Source organism: Chamaea fasciata, unplaced genomic scaffold (assembly GCF_029207755.1).
Source record: "Chamaea fasciata isolate MVZ Bird 193981 ecotype frontalis unplaced genomic scaffold, bChaFas1.0.hap1 SCAF_8, whole genome shotgun sequence".
NCBI classification, from domain to species: Eukaryota; Metazoa; Chordata; class Aves; order Passeriformes; family Sylviidae; genus Chamaea; species Chamaea fasciata.
In genome coordinates, this window is record NW_027094093.1 from 7500348 (window position 1) to 7518470 (window position 18123).

Below are 18123 nucleotides of genomic sequence, written 5' to 3' on the forward strand. Positions count from 1 at the left end.
TCTAGGAGGAGAAGGAAGTCAACACAATTAATGGCTGATAATTATAAAAATACTGTGTTACTTTATACAGTGCAGCATACAGCTTTCATAAACACTAAAAATATTTCATTCAACTCCTTTCAGTCAAGTCTGGGTAACAGTATATACTATCTTTGTTAGCTAAATGTGTAGTTAGATTAGAGATATGTGAGTCTCAGAGTACTAAGTAGTTCCCAAGATAATTAAGGAGAAATTATTTTTTTCTGTAGACAAGTCACTGAAAAAAAAAAAATCAGTTTCTTAAGGTGACATATACTTTTTTACTTTTTTTTTTTCCCCATCAGGAAGGACCATGCATAGGGTATATACAGAAATCAAAAGGAGGAGACCAAAGCTCACTGGCCTGTATCTGACTCAAGACGGGAAATCCCATTCCCTGATTATAAAGGTTGCAACTCAATTACACCTGTGAAAGAACATTAAGTATTCTAAAATAAATGAAAAGTATGAATTGCATTACAAAAACGGAATATCCTGACCCCTGAAATATTCTGATCCCTGAAAACAACGTGTCACTGCTAACAAATCAAAAACATCTGTTTCCACAACATTAATTGGTCTGAAGAGCAATTTGTTGTGGAGACAAACTTTTCAAAACTTAAGAAAAATAAAATCATCAGGACGGGACAGAAGGTAACAGTGGGGAAAAGAGCTCAACCTCAGTATCTGGAAACAAATTTGCACATTTTCTTCAGTTCATGGGAAACCTGGCACATTTGTCAATTTTACAACGTTCTCAAGCTATAGCTGCAAGGTACAAATACGTACAGGACATGCTATGAACATAGAGTATGATCATATACAGACCACTTGGAACCGTTTAAGCCTGAAAATTTCTGCTCCTTATGTTATAAAAGTTACCTAGAAACAACTTAAAATTTGTAAAAGCTAAACTACTTACTCAGTTAGGTGCAATAGCCAGGAGCCTACTCACAAATTAAGAGCAAAAGAAAACAAAATCAAGTTCATCAGCAAATCCAACCATCCTTGACTTGAGACAAGATTTTTAGCAGCAAGTCCTCTCTGACCTGACTTATTTTGGAGACACGTGGTTTCCACAAGCTGTTTCTACAGTTGCAGATCTGCACATTAGGACATAAAAATTCTGTGCAAATTTAAAGTAGGAGGGGTGAGATGGTGCTGAGGATGATGCCCAAAGACTGAGAATCGATGAACAAATTCAGTTCCTCAAGAACTGAATAGCTGGATAAGCCAAGTAGCCTTCTGTATATTTAATGGTCTTCCAAGCCCCTCCACATTATGAACAGAGTGCACAGGGGCACAATAATTTATCTAGTAAGAGCAATTTGAAACTAAGCTCACTAATGTTTGCTGAATTAAGGCTGATAAGAAGATGCTAGTACAGGTCTCAGTGCAAAAACACCTAACAGTCTACCAAGAGCTGGATTTTCACCCTCAGAAGTGAATATATTTTCCTGTCTCTCACCCAATGCAGGAATCTCAGTAACATTTCTTCATGAGCTGCTGAAACAGTATGTAGGTGCTAGAAAAGTATATTTTTTCCCCAGCAAAACACCTGTAAGGAAATAATGATAAATTCTAAAAGAGCACCCTAAACCATTCTGTAGCCATAAGTTATGCAGACCAGTGCTTTTACCCCTCACATTCATCACACAGATAAAGACTTTCCTCCTAAAAGGCTAATTAAATTAAACTTATCAGATTATCAAACTTTCTTTAAGGAGAATATGGATGCTAATAAATAAATAAAATTTAAACCACACATACCTTGTTAGTTTACCCATTACAAAATGCAGGAACCATAAATAGGAGTCACCACTGGAAAACATGTATTTGTCCACACAGGTAATGTATGGCAAATGTGCTTTTCTTTGAATGATTATGTTTACTGATTTGTATCAGTGAAAGACCAAAAACATTTCCAGTGAGCTCAATCCTACTTCCCTGAGAAAAAAAAACAAAAACAAAACCAAAAACAAAACAAAAACAAGGAGCAGCACCAGCTGCTTGGCAGGATTGTGCTGGGATGATAACACGGTCTTGGAGCGCTCTTGCTCAGGCCATGGAATTAATTACTGGTGAGCACAAGCACAGCCACAGCTCTGACAGTTGCTTCACCTTGCCCAGCAAACAGCCTGCTCTGCTTCTCCACAATTAGTTCTGCATGCACTGCACATCCTGAGCAATTTCAGAGCTAAGGAGTGAACCATGTCAAGCTACGAAATACGTACATCTACAAAAGATTTGTGGAAAAGGACATTTTGATATACCACTAGCATAAAACTCTGTACTAAATCTACCTGAAGCTAAGCAATAAATCCCATTTTACTTAATAATATCCACCCACTAATTTGAGTGACTCTTCATTAGCAATCCAGTTCTAATTAGAAAATTAGTATGAACTGGTTCTATAATTCATTATGCGAAAATCTCTTCATTCTCCAATCTAACAGACTCTTGTTCATAGATAGATAACACTTATTTCTAAGAGAATGGAAAAGGATCAATCTGAATTTAAAAAAAATCCCAAAAACATTAACAAGGGAAGGGGACAAAGAAACAAGCTAAAATTATGCAAAAGTCTTTTTATACAAAGTGACAAAGGAAGAAAAGCAACCAAACAAAAAAAAAAAAAAAATTCAACCCAAAAGCCAAAAAAGACAACCAACAAAACCGCACACCCAACAAAGCCACGCCACATCAAAGAAACTCAGCCACAAGCTCCGCTGTAACTGTGTCATCGTGTAGGTTTCTACACTTCCTTGGATAATGTTCCAGATTTGCTGGAAATCTGGGCAGGACTCTCGTGAGAACAGGCTTTCTGATGATATTTTAGATACTCCCAGGTTATAAGTCTGCCAGAAAAAATTCAAGACCGGCCTTTTTCCACAGTAGTTTTGTGCTTGGATTCCGACTCCAGCAAAAGAGGAGGAACTGCAGAAATGTGTAAACTTAGAGAGGGACCAGTCACAAAACTGTCCCCATTTCTGACCAGTGCACTGTATGGTACAGCCTGAATTTTGGGGAAGAGAGACGTCAGAGAACACTGACTTCATTCGACTCACTTCAGCCTTTTCTGGTTTTGAAAAAAGTATTAATTGGTGCTATTTAAAACAAACACCTGACAGGACTCACAGTGCTATTCAGGCTGTTACCAAATGGTTTTCTAATGAAGACCAAGGATTTCTGACCGTCTTGAGCACTGTGTTGTGAGCTGAACAGGAAGGATTCCTGCAGCTTACAGATATGGCTGGTAAATAAAACAGGATGTTACAAAGGTTACCTTCCTTAGACAAAACAAGGAAAATATTGAAGTTGTTGGAAGACTGTGAAAATGGATCTTCCATCAGCAACAACAATAACATGCTTGCTACATTTTGGAAGGGGGGGAAAAAAAGCCAATGTAACAACTGATCTTCTGTTACTCCCTAATACTGGCAACAAAACTAGAGGCAGTTTCATTCCTGAAAACAATGACACAACCACAACTTCCACACATATATTTTGCACTTCTTTGCAAGAGATGCAACTCAGAAACAGGTGTTCTGAAAACCACCCTCTCATGCAGTCAAGACAAAATAAGTTAAAAGGTCTTCAGGGGGAGGAGGTTCCTGGCTCAACCACCTTTTGTGTTATTGACATAGGTTTGCTTCTACGCTTTGTTTTATTACAACTTATACTCTATGCTTTGTTTTATTACAACGTATACTCTCTGGGTTTATGGGGAGAGAATAGTAAGTTCTTCCAGAGGGTTGCAGAAAAGCGTAAATCCTTTATCTAGACATTTGTGGCTACAGACAGCTTTGGAAATGCAGCTTTGGTAAGTCCAAGACTCTTGCAGCAAAGGGAAAGGAATGAAGACACTTTGGGCTATTACACAGAGATTCCGGTAGATGAAGAATCAATAGGATCTGAGGAACACAAAGCAGATCGAGAATAATTACTTCCATCTCTTGGGGCATTTACCTTTTCAGCTGGGAATAAAGGTCCAGATTGTGGCAAATCCCCAGGAGCAGCTCTAGTTTGTCTTTGAAAGCTCAGGTTCTGCAAAGTGGTGCAGGAAGGGCAGCTGAATCTCTTCAAACAGAGAAATTGCTCGATAACTTGGTGACCTTCCTGTTAAGCCCAAAGGGCCCCAAACACACAGAATCCATATGACCCATGAGATCATCAAACACTGGAAGCTGTGAACCAAATGCCCAGTGTCAGGAAACAACTACCTGTCTGTGACAAACTGAGTTCTTTCCTCTCTATAGGACTGGAACTAATTTATTTTCTATCAAAGTATGCTTACAATCTTTTTTTCTCTCTCTCTCTCTCACGGAAAGCAGCATTTTCAGCAGTCACTTGCAGGTTACCCCTCTGGAAACTCAAAAGAAATTGGTCTTAGCCTGCTTTTTGGTCCCCTTTACTGGAACGATATTCACCCAAAAAACTACTGCCCTTTGACATGGTCACCCTGTAGGAAAACGCAGCTCATGGAAAAAATCATCACCTGTAATCCCCTTGTTACGTTCAATATTCTAAGTATTTAAATGTTTGCTTAAAGAAGTTACAAACGGATTCTGGAATTCCACATACATTTCTTGGAGCTTTTTACGTTCAATAAAACTGCTTGCATTCATCTACATAAGATGATGCGGTGTTCTAGGAGGAACACCTTAACTATTGTGCTGCAGTTAATTGAGACAGAAGTACTGTTGATTGGCATTAATTAGTTGCTTCATTTTTACAGTACTTAAGCAGCTCACACGGCCCTTCCTATACCAAGTGATACATTAATTATTTTTTTTTAAACAAGTGTAAGTAAGTATCAGATGTGATAAATGGCTACTGAGCACCCTCTGTATCTCACCTTTCAAAAGTAGGAGTGCTGTTGACCCAGTGCACAAGACATTTTCAGCATCACATACTTACTCTTCAATATTTCCTGCTCATCCCTAGCTTTCCCCCCCGCCCCTCATTTTTAGACTGTTGCTGAATTTGCAAACCTTTGACCTTGCTTCGTGCTCTGAGCATCATCCACACAGTCCCACTAAGTATGAGGACTTGGTAAGCGTGCTGCTTGCAGCTTCAAGGATTTTGTAGGATTGAAGACTCAAAAGCCAAAAGGAGTCGGAGAGAGCTGAGGAAAAACGACTGGTCTCTAATGAGCCATTTGTCAAACCGGACAAAAGCATACAAAAGCTTACAAGGAGCAGCATTAATTCCAGTCTCACCCACTGTCACCTGGTGTCCGTGGATGCGTCCCTCACTCTGTGACAGGCTCACAGGAGCATCCCTGCCCTGGGCAGCTCCCCGCCCTTGCTGGCCTGCAGAGGAGGGATCCTCGGCTGCCAGACTTCCCCTCACAGCCCTGCTAACCTCGGCCCTGACCTACAGTACCCTCAGTTTTCCATTCCTCAGACTCTCTTACACAAATAGAGCTCAGGATTCCAAATCGGGCTGTGTTTATTCCAAGACCACAAAGACAAACCATTTTCACATCTAAGAAAACGGTGTGTCTCGATAAAAAACTGAAACATTTTCATGCAATGCCAAAAACAAATGCAGTTTTCACCAGCATCTCGAATCCCTGTGGACTGGTTTCTGTCCATTCTACTAATTCCTGGATCCCAATGCCAAATTCATGCCTTCCCAAATCTGACTGAATCTTCTCTTAAAGTCCTTATTTCACATCAGCTGGAAACTTTCCCAAATGTTTGCAACTGTGCCCATTACTAGCTGTCTTTCAGGGAGAGAGTTAATTTCACCACACATGGAAACAGTCCACAGTTGCTTCAACTAGGAACTATTTTTCATCTTTGCCTTTTAAATCAAACTGAACATTTGGATTTCAAGTGTTGGAAACCATGGAAAATACTCTGTATGTCAAATAGCACCACTACAAATAAGCTACTTTCTTTTCAGCATCTGAAAGCAATATACTTTTTTTTAAATGATCTTCCTAAATTTTCCAACACAACAACCCCATCACAAGAATCTGTGACTTCATTTTGCTAAGTATATTAAGGCTAATTTGCGGTTCGATGGCGAAAAGAATGCCTGACTCCTTTTTTGTGTCATTACCAATGATGATAAATAAATACCCAATACTCACAAACCCCATAAATTTATTATAAATATTGAAAAGAAGCTCTCCACAGAGCTATTAGGGAAAAAAAAAAGTCATTTCATTAAATTGACCTTTGCTATAAAATGAGCAGTTCATAGCCTTACACCAACAATTAATAACAGGGTGCTGACAAATAAAACAAGCTGGTAAATATGAATCTTGTCCATAACAAGATTGCACAAGAAAATATACTGTAATGACCCTGCCTGAACATCCTGTAACAGCCCATTGTTCCTCGCTATTACTGTCATTCAGCAATTTTTTTTTAATAGCGGATGCAGAGGAACCAACGTGGGACTGCACGTGCACAAATCCTGCCCCATCCTGGGGGTGAGGAGATGGCCCTGGCACCCCTGGGCTGCTCGCTGCATGTGCAGAGCTGCACAACAACCCCACACCTCTGCGGAACTTGAATGAGGCAAATAAAAATATTTAGTGCCTTAATGATTTGTAAATTGAGAAGAGAGCAGAATCCTTTTACTTGTGAGGGGCAAATTACAGGAACAACAGGGATGAATAATGGAAATATCATAGGCTTCAATACTGAGAGATGGTGGAGTCTTTTAGACAATACACGTAGAAGACATAGGAGGTATCCTTCTGCTCCACAGAGGAAGAGGAAGGGTGGTAATAAAGATCCTCCACGTGTGACAACTGGGTATTTCACCTGCTCTCTTTGTGAGGAAAGGTGAGCTAACTTAGCACTGCAGTGTCTGACACCTCAACTAGACCACAGACTGAAACCACTCTGGTTTTGCTATCTAATTAAAATACTGAATAGACAACCGATTTCATAACCATACTGTGAATTCATGTCACAGACATAACTGCAAGTAGTGGTTTCTCACCAGTTAAAGGAATCTGTTTATCGAGGTCTGACTGACCACAGGACACCTGACTGAGTTTTGCCTGTGCAGTAAGAGTCATGCTAAAGCAAACATCATTCCCTTTACTGAACTGTTCAGTTCACTTTTCTATTTTACAGGACCAACATTTTAAGGTTCAGACTTTCGTTTTTTCCTTTGTGCATTTGTTAATTCCTTCCATCATTTTGTCTTCCTTGCTACCAGGCTTCATTGTTTTACTGTTAATTAGTACTCAAGGAAGGAGGAGCTGGACAGCATCCTGCTTAAAATCTGTAAATGTTTAAAAATATAAAAGCTCAGAATTCTACGAAACACAAGGGATAAAGAAATTGTAAAAATAAACTAAACAAACTAAACCTCTGGCTTAACAATTTCCACATTCCTGTATGGGATAATGCTATTTTTGAACACTTTGGTTTGGCACGTGTGCGTTCCCTGAGGAAGCTGAATTATCACTGATAACTTTGTCATGCCAGTCCTTCTTCATTGGACAACATAAATTTCCACACAAACTTCTCTCCCCTTGCCTGTGCTGACTTAGAAATGGTTTTGGTCCCTAAAATCTGCTTTGAAGCAGGGCTCTTTGGGTGCTGCCACGCGGCAGCTGTGTACCCTGGAGGTGGCAGCAGCCATTGCCATGCTCCGGTGCCCCAGTGCCCCCGCAAAGACAGCACAAGAACTCTGCCAGCCTTCCAACAAACCCTGAATTACTGCCATGTCCTTCACTGGTCTGTAATGTGACTCTAGGAAAAGCTTAGCATGTCAGCAGACTATTTTATCCCTGCAGCCCTAAATAAAAAGTGTCCAGTTAAACTGCATTGTCTGAATTCTTCCCTCGGATTGCACCAACAATTTTCAGAAGAGGGATCTTCTGGAGAGAAAGAGCTCTACTTGTGCAAGCTCTTCTGAAATAATTGAGGGAGAAAAAGGAAAAGAAGACCTAGGCCCAGCAGCCATCCCAGTGGGTCGTGCTGAAAGGGTAAAAACATCTGAGTGATTTTTCTAGGTACTCTCAAATGCTGATACAGCACATCCAGCACGTGGGGTTGGGGGAACAAAAGGCTCTTACAGGATGGTGCTGTGACTTCCATGATCAACTCAATAATGACACTTTAAAGAGTTCAAGATGGACCAAGATCACCTCCTTTAGTCAGAAATTAAGAATTTCCAGAATGAGAGACTAAAAATAGTTTCAAATGAACACAACTGTACTCCAGACAGAATTGTTTGAGCTTCCAATTATAACCATTACTCCTGTTTTAGATAAAGCCTACGCTGTGATAGCAAATAGATACGAAAAAAAAAAATCTATTTTCACTGGTGTGTAATCTGTTGCAATGTTAATTGCACTTAGGACATAACACACAGAAAATTACACCTGATACAAACTTTCACACCTCCCCTAAGGAAAAACGATGGAAGGTGAGATCCCCTGGTTCTGTAGGATAAGGAGAAGACTGCAACAGCAGAGCTTAACTTGATGGGAATTCTTACTCTCATTTGCATATTGGTTTCCAAAGTTCTTCTTTTCTAGGACTATAATTTTCCCTGTTTATTTTTAGCAGAAAGGCTTTCATTTCCTGATGCACATACACAAGTAACAGATTAGAAACATTTTTTTTTTAATCCCTCTTTACCCACTTCTTCTAAAACGGGAGAGAAAAGCAAAAAAGAAAAAAAAACACAAACAAACCCAAACCCCAAAACAAAACAAAGGGAAAAAAAAAACCAAACAAACCCTCCGGCGAAAGCCCCACACTACGCTGGCACGAACATAACCACAAGAAAGGCTGCAACTCAGTTCAGTGTTTAAGTGCCTACTTAGCACGTGCTTTTTTCCCCACTGCTGCCAGCCACACACAAACCCAGCGCAATCCCGGTGGCCTTCCACGCATTTCAATGCGATAAACAACGCATTTTATAAGGAATGAAGAACGAGCGGTGGTGGCCACGCAGAGAGCACTTGAATAGCGCTCAGGAAAGAGCCTTAATTTGGCTTTCCTGGACTTGCTGGAGCTAACTTTTTCCCCAGAACACACTAAATCAATGTTAAAGAGGATCCCGATGCTTTGTTACGGTACGCACGCTCTGCAGGAGACATGGCTCTGAAGTTCAACACGGTCATTTATGGAAAGGGTTCCCACCCCCACCTTCCCCTTCCAAGAAACTGGACGTGTGAAGACGGACATTTCTCTGAGAGGAAGGATAAGGCAGAGGTTAATTTCATCTGCATGAGCCAGTGTAGGATAAGCTTTTGGAAATACTGTCAAGCCACATTCTTAATGCCTGGCAAAGTGACTCACTCAGAGTCATCACAGGAAAGGAAGCTGAATAGAATCAAAAACGGAACAGGATGGGGGCTTAGACAGGAGAAAGAAGTGAGAGAAAGGAAACCGGATTGTTTAAAGTAGGCTGAAGTTACAAGTTTTAGAATGAGATTACTTTTAAAATAAACATATAAAATATATATCTGTAAAAATATATCCGCATATTTAAAAATACATTAATGTCTGCGTGTATTTATTGGAAAAAAGCGTCTTTCCATTTAAAGAGAAACTTGTATTTGTGGACTGCCTTCCAAAGCTGCCTGCTGAGGTATTTGTTTCTGTTTAAGGTGGCATTAACATGGTCTGGGAAATAAACAACAATCCCATCTAGAAACCCACAAATTTTTAACAATCGCATTCCCGTTCCACACAAGATGAAGCTCTCAGAATATGGAGCTCAACACTCCTGTAAAAATGCACCACAATACAACATTAGGACATCATTCCCTAAATATCCACTAAGCAATAAGCTAGATACCTTTTTTCCCCCACACCAAAAACTTCATCATTGATTTTTACTTGAAACTCTGTGACACACAGCAAAGTCTCTCTTCTCCGAACTTTCTACAGTGCAAGTTTGGATGATCAGCCACCTCACACATCAATTTCAGGTAACCCAAACACAAACAGTTTGTAGACTGTCTCAATATGTAAGTCGCTTGCAGAAGCATCTCCTTGACTTTGTCACAACTGAAACCACATTACTTGTGCAAGACGATTGTCCACCAACAAAAAGAACAATTCTGGTCCCCAAAGAAGATGATAAAACATTTTTTTTAATGTCATCATGGCAATGTTGAACTGAGTCACAGCTCTTTATGTTCCAGTCATGTCACCTGTGAGTACAAGTTCTGACTGTATAATCCCATACCAATGAACGTCCTTTTTCAAGTTCAAGGGGACACACAGAAAGATGAATACACCCATTAAATCACATAACTAAAAAAACAAATTTCAGACTTAAGCAGGCATGGCTGGTCAAAAAATGATTCTGGAAAAATGTATTAGAATAAATACTTCTACATTCTCCTAAAAAAAGCTTATCTCTGCTTGTCTAATATTTCTTATTTAATCCCCAGAGTGACACCTGCTGGATTTCACTAACTGAAGCTAAAGGGCAGATTTTGCCATCCTACAGAATATTTCAGGATAATAATTGCAAAAATGTGCCATTTCAGTAATAAAAGGCTGTGGAGTATTTCCCTCCATTTAGGGTACTAAATAAACACATAGATGGAACCACACAAGGAGGAAATATAATGTCTAAAGGTCTTACTCATTTCTGAAAAGTAAATTTTAAAATTTCTATCTAGGAAGGATTATAGGGCACAATATTCGGTGAAATATTTTATTGTTTCTGAAAATACTAATATGGAAAAAATACTTTTAAATCCTAAAACAAATGAGTTCGGATATAACAAAAATGTTCTCAGCACATCCTTTGTTTTACTTTAATGAAACTCTAAAACTCTACCAGAATTGTCAGTATTGGGATAACACAAAACCTATGAAAATCAATAGTGAAGATTTTACCACTGTAATGGGGGAGGAAAAGAGTAAGGAGAAAATCTAAATGGTAATTTAGATTGCGATGCTTTACGCCCATATAAACATTCAAGGTTGTGCAGTTCTCAAGCTGAGAATATCAAAGAAAAGGTGGAAAACATAGTGCAGCTTTTAGGAACGTAAGATATTCAGCCTAAACACAGCTGATGGTAAACAACAGTGTATGAGATAGCTGTAAGGGCTTTGAACATAGTAATCAAAAGAGAAAATTTACTAATTTCTTTCTTTGGCTCCTTGCTCATGGTATTGCATGGAAAGCAAGACTAGTGTAGGCTTCATTAAACAAAATCATCACTAATTTCTGGGGGATATTTTTTCAAACGTAGCCTGCGTGACTCAGACATAAATCCAGAAATACAACATTGTTTTATTTTCTAAAATCCAGTTAGAATGGTCAGCTACCACTTAAATATGGCCAGAAAAGGCTTGAGTGACACCTAGGATATACTAAAAGGTAACAGCCTCAGACACACATGCAAATTTACCACATGAGTCTGATTTCTTTTCTTGAAGGGAGAACATGGCTTCTCTCATGGAAAATCTTTTTTGGTGCATTACAACGAGTTAAGTGCATTTCAAATGCATGTTTCCAAAGAAAAGCAACTCAAAATAAATCACTTTTGGACAGCATATACTGCAGAAATGATTGAAAGTGTTTGCACAGAGCTAGGGCAGAAAAAGGATGACTTTGCTGGGAAAATATAAACAGTATAAACAAACTTGGGAGACTGAAGCATGAGAGACAACTGTTAAAACAAAACTTCGAAAATGTGAAAGTTTAGCCTTTCAGTTCTGCCCACATTCTAAAACAGAACAAAAAGTGTTGCTGAAGAGAAATGGTCTAATGGAACCCAATTTCATAAGATCTTCTATTGTACCACACTGGCTGTGGAATTCTCCATTAAGGTAACAGGTAAGAAATAGGCTATTTTCTGCTGCTCTTTGTGCAAGCTTTTTGCTGAAAACATCAGAACTGTCAACGTGAATACAGAAAGTAAAAACAATGGGTTGTGTCCACATACAGAAAGCTTTCTCTGTTTTGTTTAGACGTTAGAAAGATGTAGCATTCAGATGTATTCAACTCAGAATATTAGCACGTGCGATTCCCAGTCTTCCAAACAAAGGATGAGCTCTAGGGTTAACTGACTTTGAAAGTTTCTTTATAAACCTATGTTCTCTCTTTAGTCGCTGCGTTGGCAATAATGGAAGTTAGCACGAAATGGACCTGCCTATGCTATATGTAGAAATAATATACTAAATATGTTATGTCTAATACACATAAACACAAATAAAAACACACTTATTTTACACTGTAAAAGTTTTTTGTTTGCCAACTCACATCTGTTTGGATAGTAGCAGTATTCATTCCTTCCTCAACACAACGGTACCAAGGATATAGTTAATTCCAGAGCTCTGACAACTGGCAACACCAAACACTTAAAATACTTCCCAGGGACAGAGCCGTTCTATAAGCAACTAAAGACTCTTTTCAATAAGTGCAAGGCTTGGCTGAGGAAACTGCTGCACATGAAACTCAAAGGCAGAGCTACCCAGGCTGGCAGAGCAGAGGTGGCCAGGGCACCGAGGTAAGGCAAATATTGTGTGTGTGCCACAGGAGCAGCAGCTGGTCAGAAGCACTGAAGGGATTTTGGTACCAAATCAAAAACATCGTAAACACATTGGCAACAGATGGGAACAACTCTTAAGGAGAAATCCTGCTTTGTTTTCCTAACTGTGAACTTGGACTTCTGATGGGAGAAATTTCCTCAACAGCTTATGTTCAACATTGACTATAGCAGTGACTAGATAAACCTCTTTTAAATATCCCTGTATAACCGTTATCATTAAAAACACATCAATAATGACAGTTTCTTCCAAATGTCCATGGCCCAGTTGGAATTGCATGACTTCATGGACTTCTGTGTCCCCAATCCTACCCAGCTCCTGCACAAGCCAGGAACGCTACTGGAGAAAGAGGATTACCTCAAATGTGCACAACTGGTAATTATATAGGTGTCAAAGGAAATTTGTTAGTGTGCTTTCTTCCCTTGGTTTTGTCCTTAATTGTATCCTAGTCTAAAATCTGAACTGCAATACCCATACAGCCCAGGGAACAATCCCGTATTCCCAGAGTAAGTCCTTTCACTGACCCAGGTAAGGCACATGCAGAGCTGTGTTTTCCAACTGGAGTGCTCAAAAATTACAGAAACCACCAAAAAACAAAACAAACAAAAAACCCAAACCAAAACAAACAAACAAAAAAAACCCACCAAAAAACCCCAAGACAAAACAAAAAAAACCCAAAAAAAACCCCCAAAAAACCACCCCACCAGCTTCCAAAAGACAGCAGAATGTAAGTGCCTGGATAGGTGATCTATGCATAATTCCTTCAACAGAAAAATACCCACATTTAGAAATGTCTTTCGATAGTAGGTGGAAAAATTCCCACTGGCCCTCAGTGGGTCAGGATTTCAACACTTGTGTTGTATCAAGAAAAGCCTATTCAAAGGGACAAAGTACTATTCAAAGTACTACTACATCTCTTAACACAGAGAAAGACTCCAACAGATCAGAAATCCAGGGTGCAGTAACATTTGAAGTTGAAAGGGCACACATAAAGCAATTCTTGAACCTGCAATGTATTTTAGATATCCAGGTACTTCGTTTTGTCCTGTAAAAAATGCAGTCACACTGTTTTATATCAATGCCCTGCCTGCCTTTGCTTACCCTGCAAATAACGTGGATTCTGACATCCAACCTGCAAACATGCACATGCCTGGCACATCCTCTGTGGGCACACACAGTTCAACCTACACCACTTGCTTGTGAAGAACAGAAAATAAGAATCTAAATCATTTAGCTGATGCACTTCTAAAGACAGTTGTTCTCACTGCACTGATCATTAAAACAACATAAGCACCTTTTATGCAAAGTACCATCTCCATTGACTTATTGTCACCAAGTGCCTTTTGTGTGGAAGATTTCCAAAACTGGATAAAGACTTTGGGATTGTTCTCATGTGCAGTGAAATAGATGAGATTTTAGGCCAATTGGAGAAGAAAATACTGTGCAAACACTGATCACTATTTTTAATTAAGAATTTCAGACAGTAGCACAGCACGTGTGCTTTAAATGAAAACACAGCTGTTTTCAGGTGTGGTCTTACACTGATCTAGAGTGTCTCCTTCCAATGCACCGCGAGGACCTCAGATCCAGAGCACATCCCTGAACAGGTTTCAGCTGTTTGATGCATTATTAGTGCAAGGGAACGACAAGATCCCCAGAAGACACAGTAAAGATAGGAAGATTGCACTGGTGCAATTGTAAGAGCAGCAAAGTCCATCCTCAAGGTACCTGGCTTAAGTTTATAAAGGCAAAAAGGAAAAAAAAAACCCCTCAGTTATCTTTATAATTATTTAATTTTCTTCCCTTATAAGCTGCATGGATAACTGAAGGATTCATTGTAGATCAAATCCAAGTGCAATTTATAGCCTAACAAGATTTATTTTCCTGGTTCTATAGCTCCATTGCTTATATACACGAGCAAATGACTAGAATTACTACACTACAATCTCTGCACTGCAACCGCGTTTGTAAAACCAGAGGGTATCGCATCTGTTTTGGAAAGCTTAAGGAGTGGCAAGACTTTAAACTGCCTATCAGCTGGTACTTGAAGGCACGGAATCGCACACTTGCCGCCGTTCAATAGTTTCTCGAGGAAAGGAAAAGCGGGCAATTAGCTGTCAATAAATACAGCTCGGTGTTTGCGGTCAAAAACCTCAAACAGTAACACGCCGGCTCGCGTACAGGCTTCAAACCAACCCAACTTTTCCTCAAGCAAACAGAAAGCCCAAACAAAACGGCAGCTTCACCTTTTAAGTTGTGTAATTACAACACAAAACCTAATTATGAAACAACTCAAGTATGACCTCCTTCTGGTACAGTAAGTTTCGAGAAATACTCAGTAAGCAAACCTACACCACTTTATCACTTAATTCAGCCTCTATTGAAAGAGCTGCAGTTGCATTGAATTAGTCTTAAGGATCCTTTTCCAGCCAACGAGACTCTAATTCTCTCCAGATGCAAAGACAGAATTTTAGTTAGTTAATGTTAGAGGTTTCAGGCAGAAAAGAACCACCCAAAGCGCTGATTTGGGCATTTTATCTCCTATTCTATCCATTTATCACACCAAACACAGACGATAACACCACCAGTTATAAAATCAGCTCAACACCTCGCTCACTAAAAATAACCGCAGGTTTTCCCCGCAGCCGATCCGCGGGTGCAGATTCCGTATCCCACGCCGAGGCAATGCCCACCGGCACACACGCGTTACTACCGCGGCGCTCGGGCGGCACAGACCCGCTGCCCGCGGGTCAAACAATGAAACGCACTCACCGCGCTGAGCTCCTGCGAGAAACGCGTTCAGATAAAGCTGTGGGGAAGCCGTCCCGCTCCGTCCCTCCGCGGCCAGAGCGCGGTGCCGCGGCTGGGTGTAATCCAGAGCCCGAGGCTGGCGGCTCTCCCGGCGGGGCAGCGCTGCTGCGGGAGCGCCGGGAGCGTGTCCGATGGCAGCGCGGAGCGGCGGCGGCAGCAGCGAAACATCAGAGCTTCCTGTTACATCACCCGACCCCGCCTGCGGCCGGCGTTAAGTTGCTTTTCTCTCCCGAATGGCATGTCCCGGGGAAGCGGGGCTCCCGTGGCGCTGGAGCGGGGAGCCGGCCGGGCCCCGGCGCTGCCATCGGCACCTGGCCCCGGGGCGGCTCCGCTCGCCCGCCCCGGCTCACCGCCGCGCTCGGAAACCACTCGCGACACGCTCGCTGCTCCGCTGCTGAGGAGGAGACCACGGGACCTGTCCTTTCACGTATCGAGCCAGTGGGATTCGTCCTCCTCTTCCAGCTAGACCCATAGAAACAGATTAGTTTGGACCTTTATTCAGAGGAAAAGAACACACGAGAGCTGCATTCCCCCTCAGTCTGACCGAGCTGACCCATCTCTGCCAGCCACTGCAGGGGCTGCATGACACCCCATACCCATAAGGGCTGAAAAGCTCCACACAGAAATACCTTTATTCCTCAGATGTAAAGCAGCTGCCAAGGTCAGATTCAAAGATTCAATTTCAAGCGGGTGCATCATTTACAGGGCTACTTTGTTTTGTATCCAAGGAAAAAAAGAATCGTATTTAAATAAGTCTTTGAAGCATCAGGGGTAGAAAAAAAAAGCAACAGGAACATTATTATTGCTGATCTCTGCTATATTTTTCTAAACACTATTGCTTTGAAAGCACAAGTATGAATGGTTTGAAAACTGCCATGACTGAGGACAAAACAAAATTAATAGCAGTCTTTCCACTAGCTTCAAAGAACGTTTTACCAGAAACTAAAAATGATTATTTGAAACCATTTGTCACTTGTTTCTATACAATCAATTCCCTGTACTATGGACAGAATTTGTGCCCTCTAAATCAATACCCAGTTACTGCATGCAAAGGACAACACCATGCTGAACAAATGGGGAGTTCGTGGAACATCAAACTCAAATTATTTGAACACCTGTAACACCAGTACTCCTTAGGGAACACCATAAGAACCTCCCAAAAGCCACATTGTCATAAGGATCTATCAAAGTTATACCACTGAATTTCCTCATAAAACATAAAGCATTCTGCTTGTTTCTCACTACCTGTCACTTATCCACTTTTTTTTTCTTTTTTTTTTTTTTCCCCCAGCAGAATCATTCGTGGAATACACTGTGAACTGGATGAAGGAATTCATCTGGGCACTGAAAACATTTTCCTCAATAAGGAAAACAGCAAGAAACCCAAAGCTAAGGGGAGAAAACCCCCATCAAAGAAACAAAAAACTTCAAAGACGACCCAGTCCCAATCCAGGGTCAGGAAAAATTGGAAGAAGGAAAAGAGGACCAGGAATACTTTAAATCCAAATGGCCCCATGCACAATACAATTTGTGAAATCCCCCTGCAGGGCTACCAAAAAAGCTGGCTTGGATACTCATTTAGCACATGTGGGAGTTGGTACTTGTAGGATCTCACATCAACAGGAGAATGTTTGAGTTTTATAATCAGTGAAGAGCTAAGGACTGGCACTCTAAACCTCTAGGCATTGTAAACAAATATAAGCTGAGGATTAACTCTGATTCTGAACAGTGATGGAAATTAACTTCTCTGAAATAAACGGTGTCATCTCAGGTACAGGAATTTCATCAGGAGAGAGCCTGCGAGCGTTGCTTCAGACCAATTAGGTCTAGGTTGTAGACTGCAACAGGGTACGTTACACACTCTTAATTTAGAGAATAATCCGTGTATTCCAGCCAAGCACACATCTCCAAGACAGACATTACACAGGCCATGTAATGACTTGATTTGTCAAAGCCAGGGGAGTTTAGTGGGGGCTTTTTTTGTTGCTCTGGAAGGTTTTGGGGTTTTATTTTACAAAGTTTTATATTCCACTGATTTACGTACTATTAAAACTTACTCCTACCCTACTGATACCCGAGCCCCCTCAGGTGGGGCGGTTCGCACTCCTGCGGGCGGTGACCCCCCGGCACTGCTGCATCTCCCCGTGCCCTGGCTGCGAGCCCGACAGCGAAGGAGAGAGAGCAGTTCAGGGGGACTTAAATGTGCAAACCTACCTGCACTGGCACCAAAGAACGCGAAAAAGGGAGGAAAGAGGGTAAATTCAGTGAATTCCCCCTTTTCCAGCACAGCGATCCCACCCGGCGCTCGCCGCGCCGCTGGCGCCCTCTGGCGGCCACCCGGGGCATAAAGGCAGGCGCGGAAGCCGCGCACGAGGATTTATTTACCCCTTTAATTAATTCCGGAATTAATTACCCTGTGTGAACACCCCCTAATCACAGGCGCACAGCTCTGCTTTACCTGAACCTCTCTCTTTCTTTGGAGACACCACTGAAAACAACCGGTTAGGAAACGTAACCCTTTGGTCCCCCTTTCACTAAGTTGGAAAAGGTAGAAACTAGAAAGATGAAGACTTGCTCAAAATGTAAATAAAAAACTATCAGCTTTGAGAGAGTAAATGGATTGGACATTCAGGGAGAAATTCTGGTTCAAATGAACTGGAAATAAAACTCAAGCAGGGGGTAGAAAACAAATAGGAGAAAAAGGAAGGCATACCAGTAAAAATGTGAGGGGGGAAAAATGAAAAAAAAAGGAAACTAAATTATTTCTCAAAAACATTTTGTTTCATCATTT

The 18123-nt window shown here is 41.0% G+C and overlaps 1 protein-coding gene across 2 annotated transcripts in view; it reads right to left on the reverse strand.

The window, feature by feature from the left end:
- Positions 1-15448, reverse strand: part of CALCRL (calcitonin receptor like receptor) — a 64113-nt gene extending 48665 nt beyond the window's left edge. Inside the window, exon 1 of one of the 2 annotated variants that reach the window (XM_066189519.1) lies at positions 15294-15448. Coding sequence is in view for 1 of the 2 variants with exons in the window: in XM_066189517.1 (XP_066045614.1) it covers positions 1789-1805 (17 nt within the window). In the remaining variant the exon portion in view is untranslated. Of the gene's footprint in view, positions 1-1788; positions 1827-15293 lie in introns of those variants that run through there. The other variant, XM_066189517.1, reaches the window with a different exon arrangement.
- Between the last annotated feature and the right edge of the window lie 2675 nt (positions 15449-18123).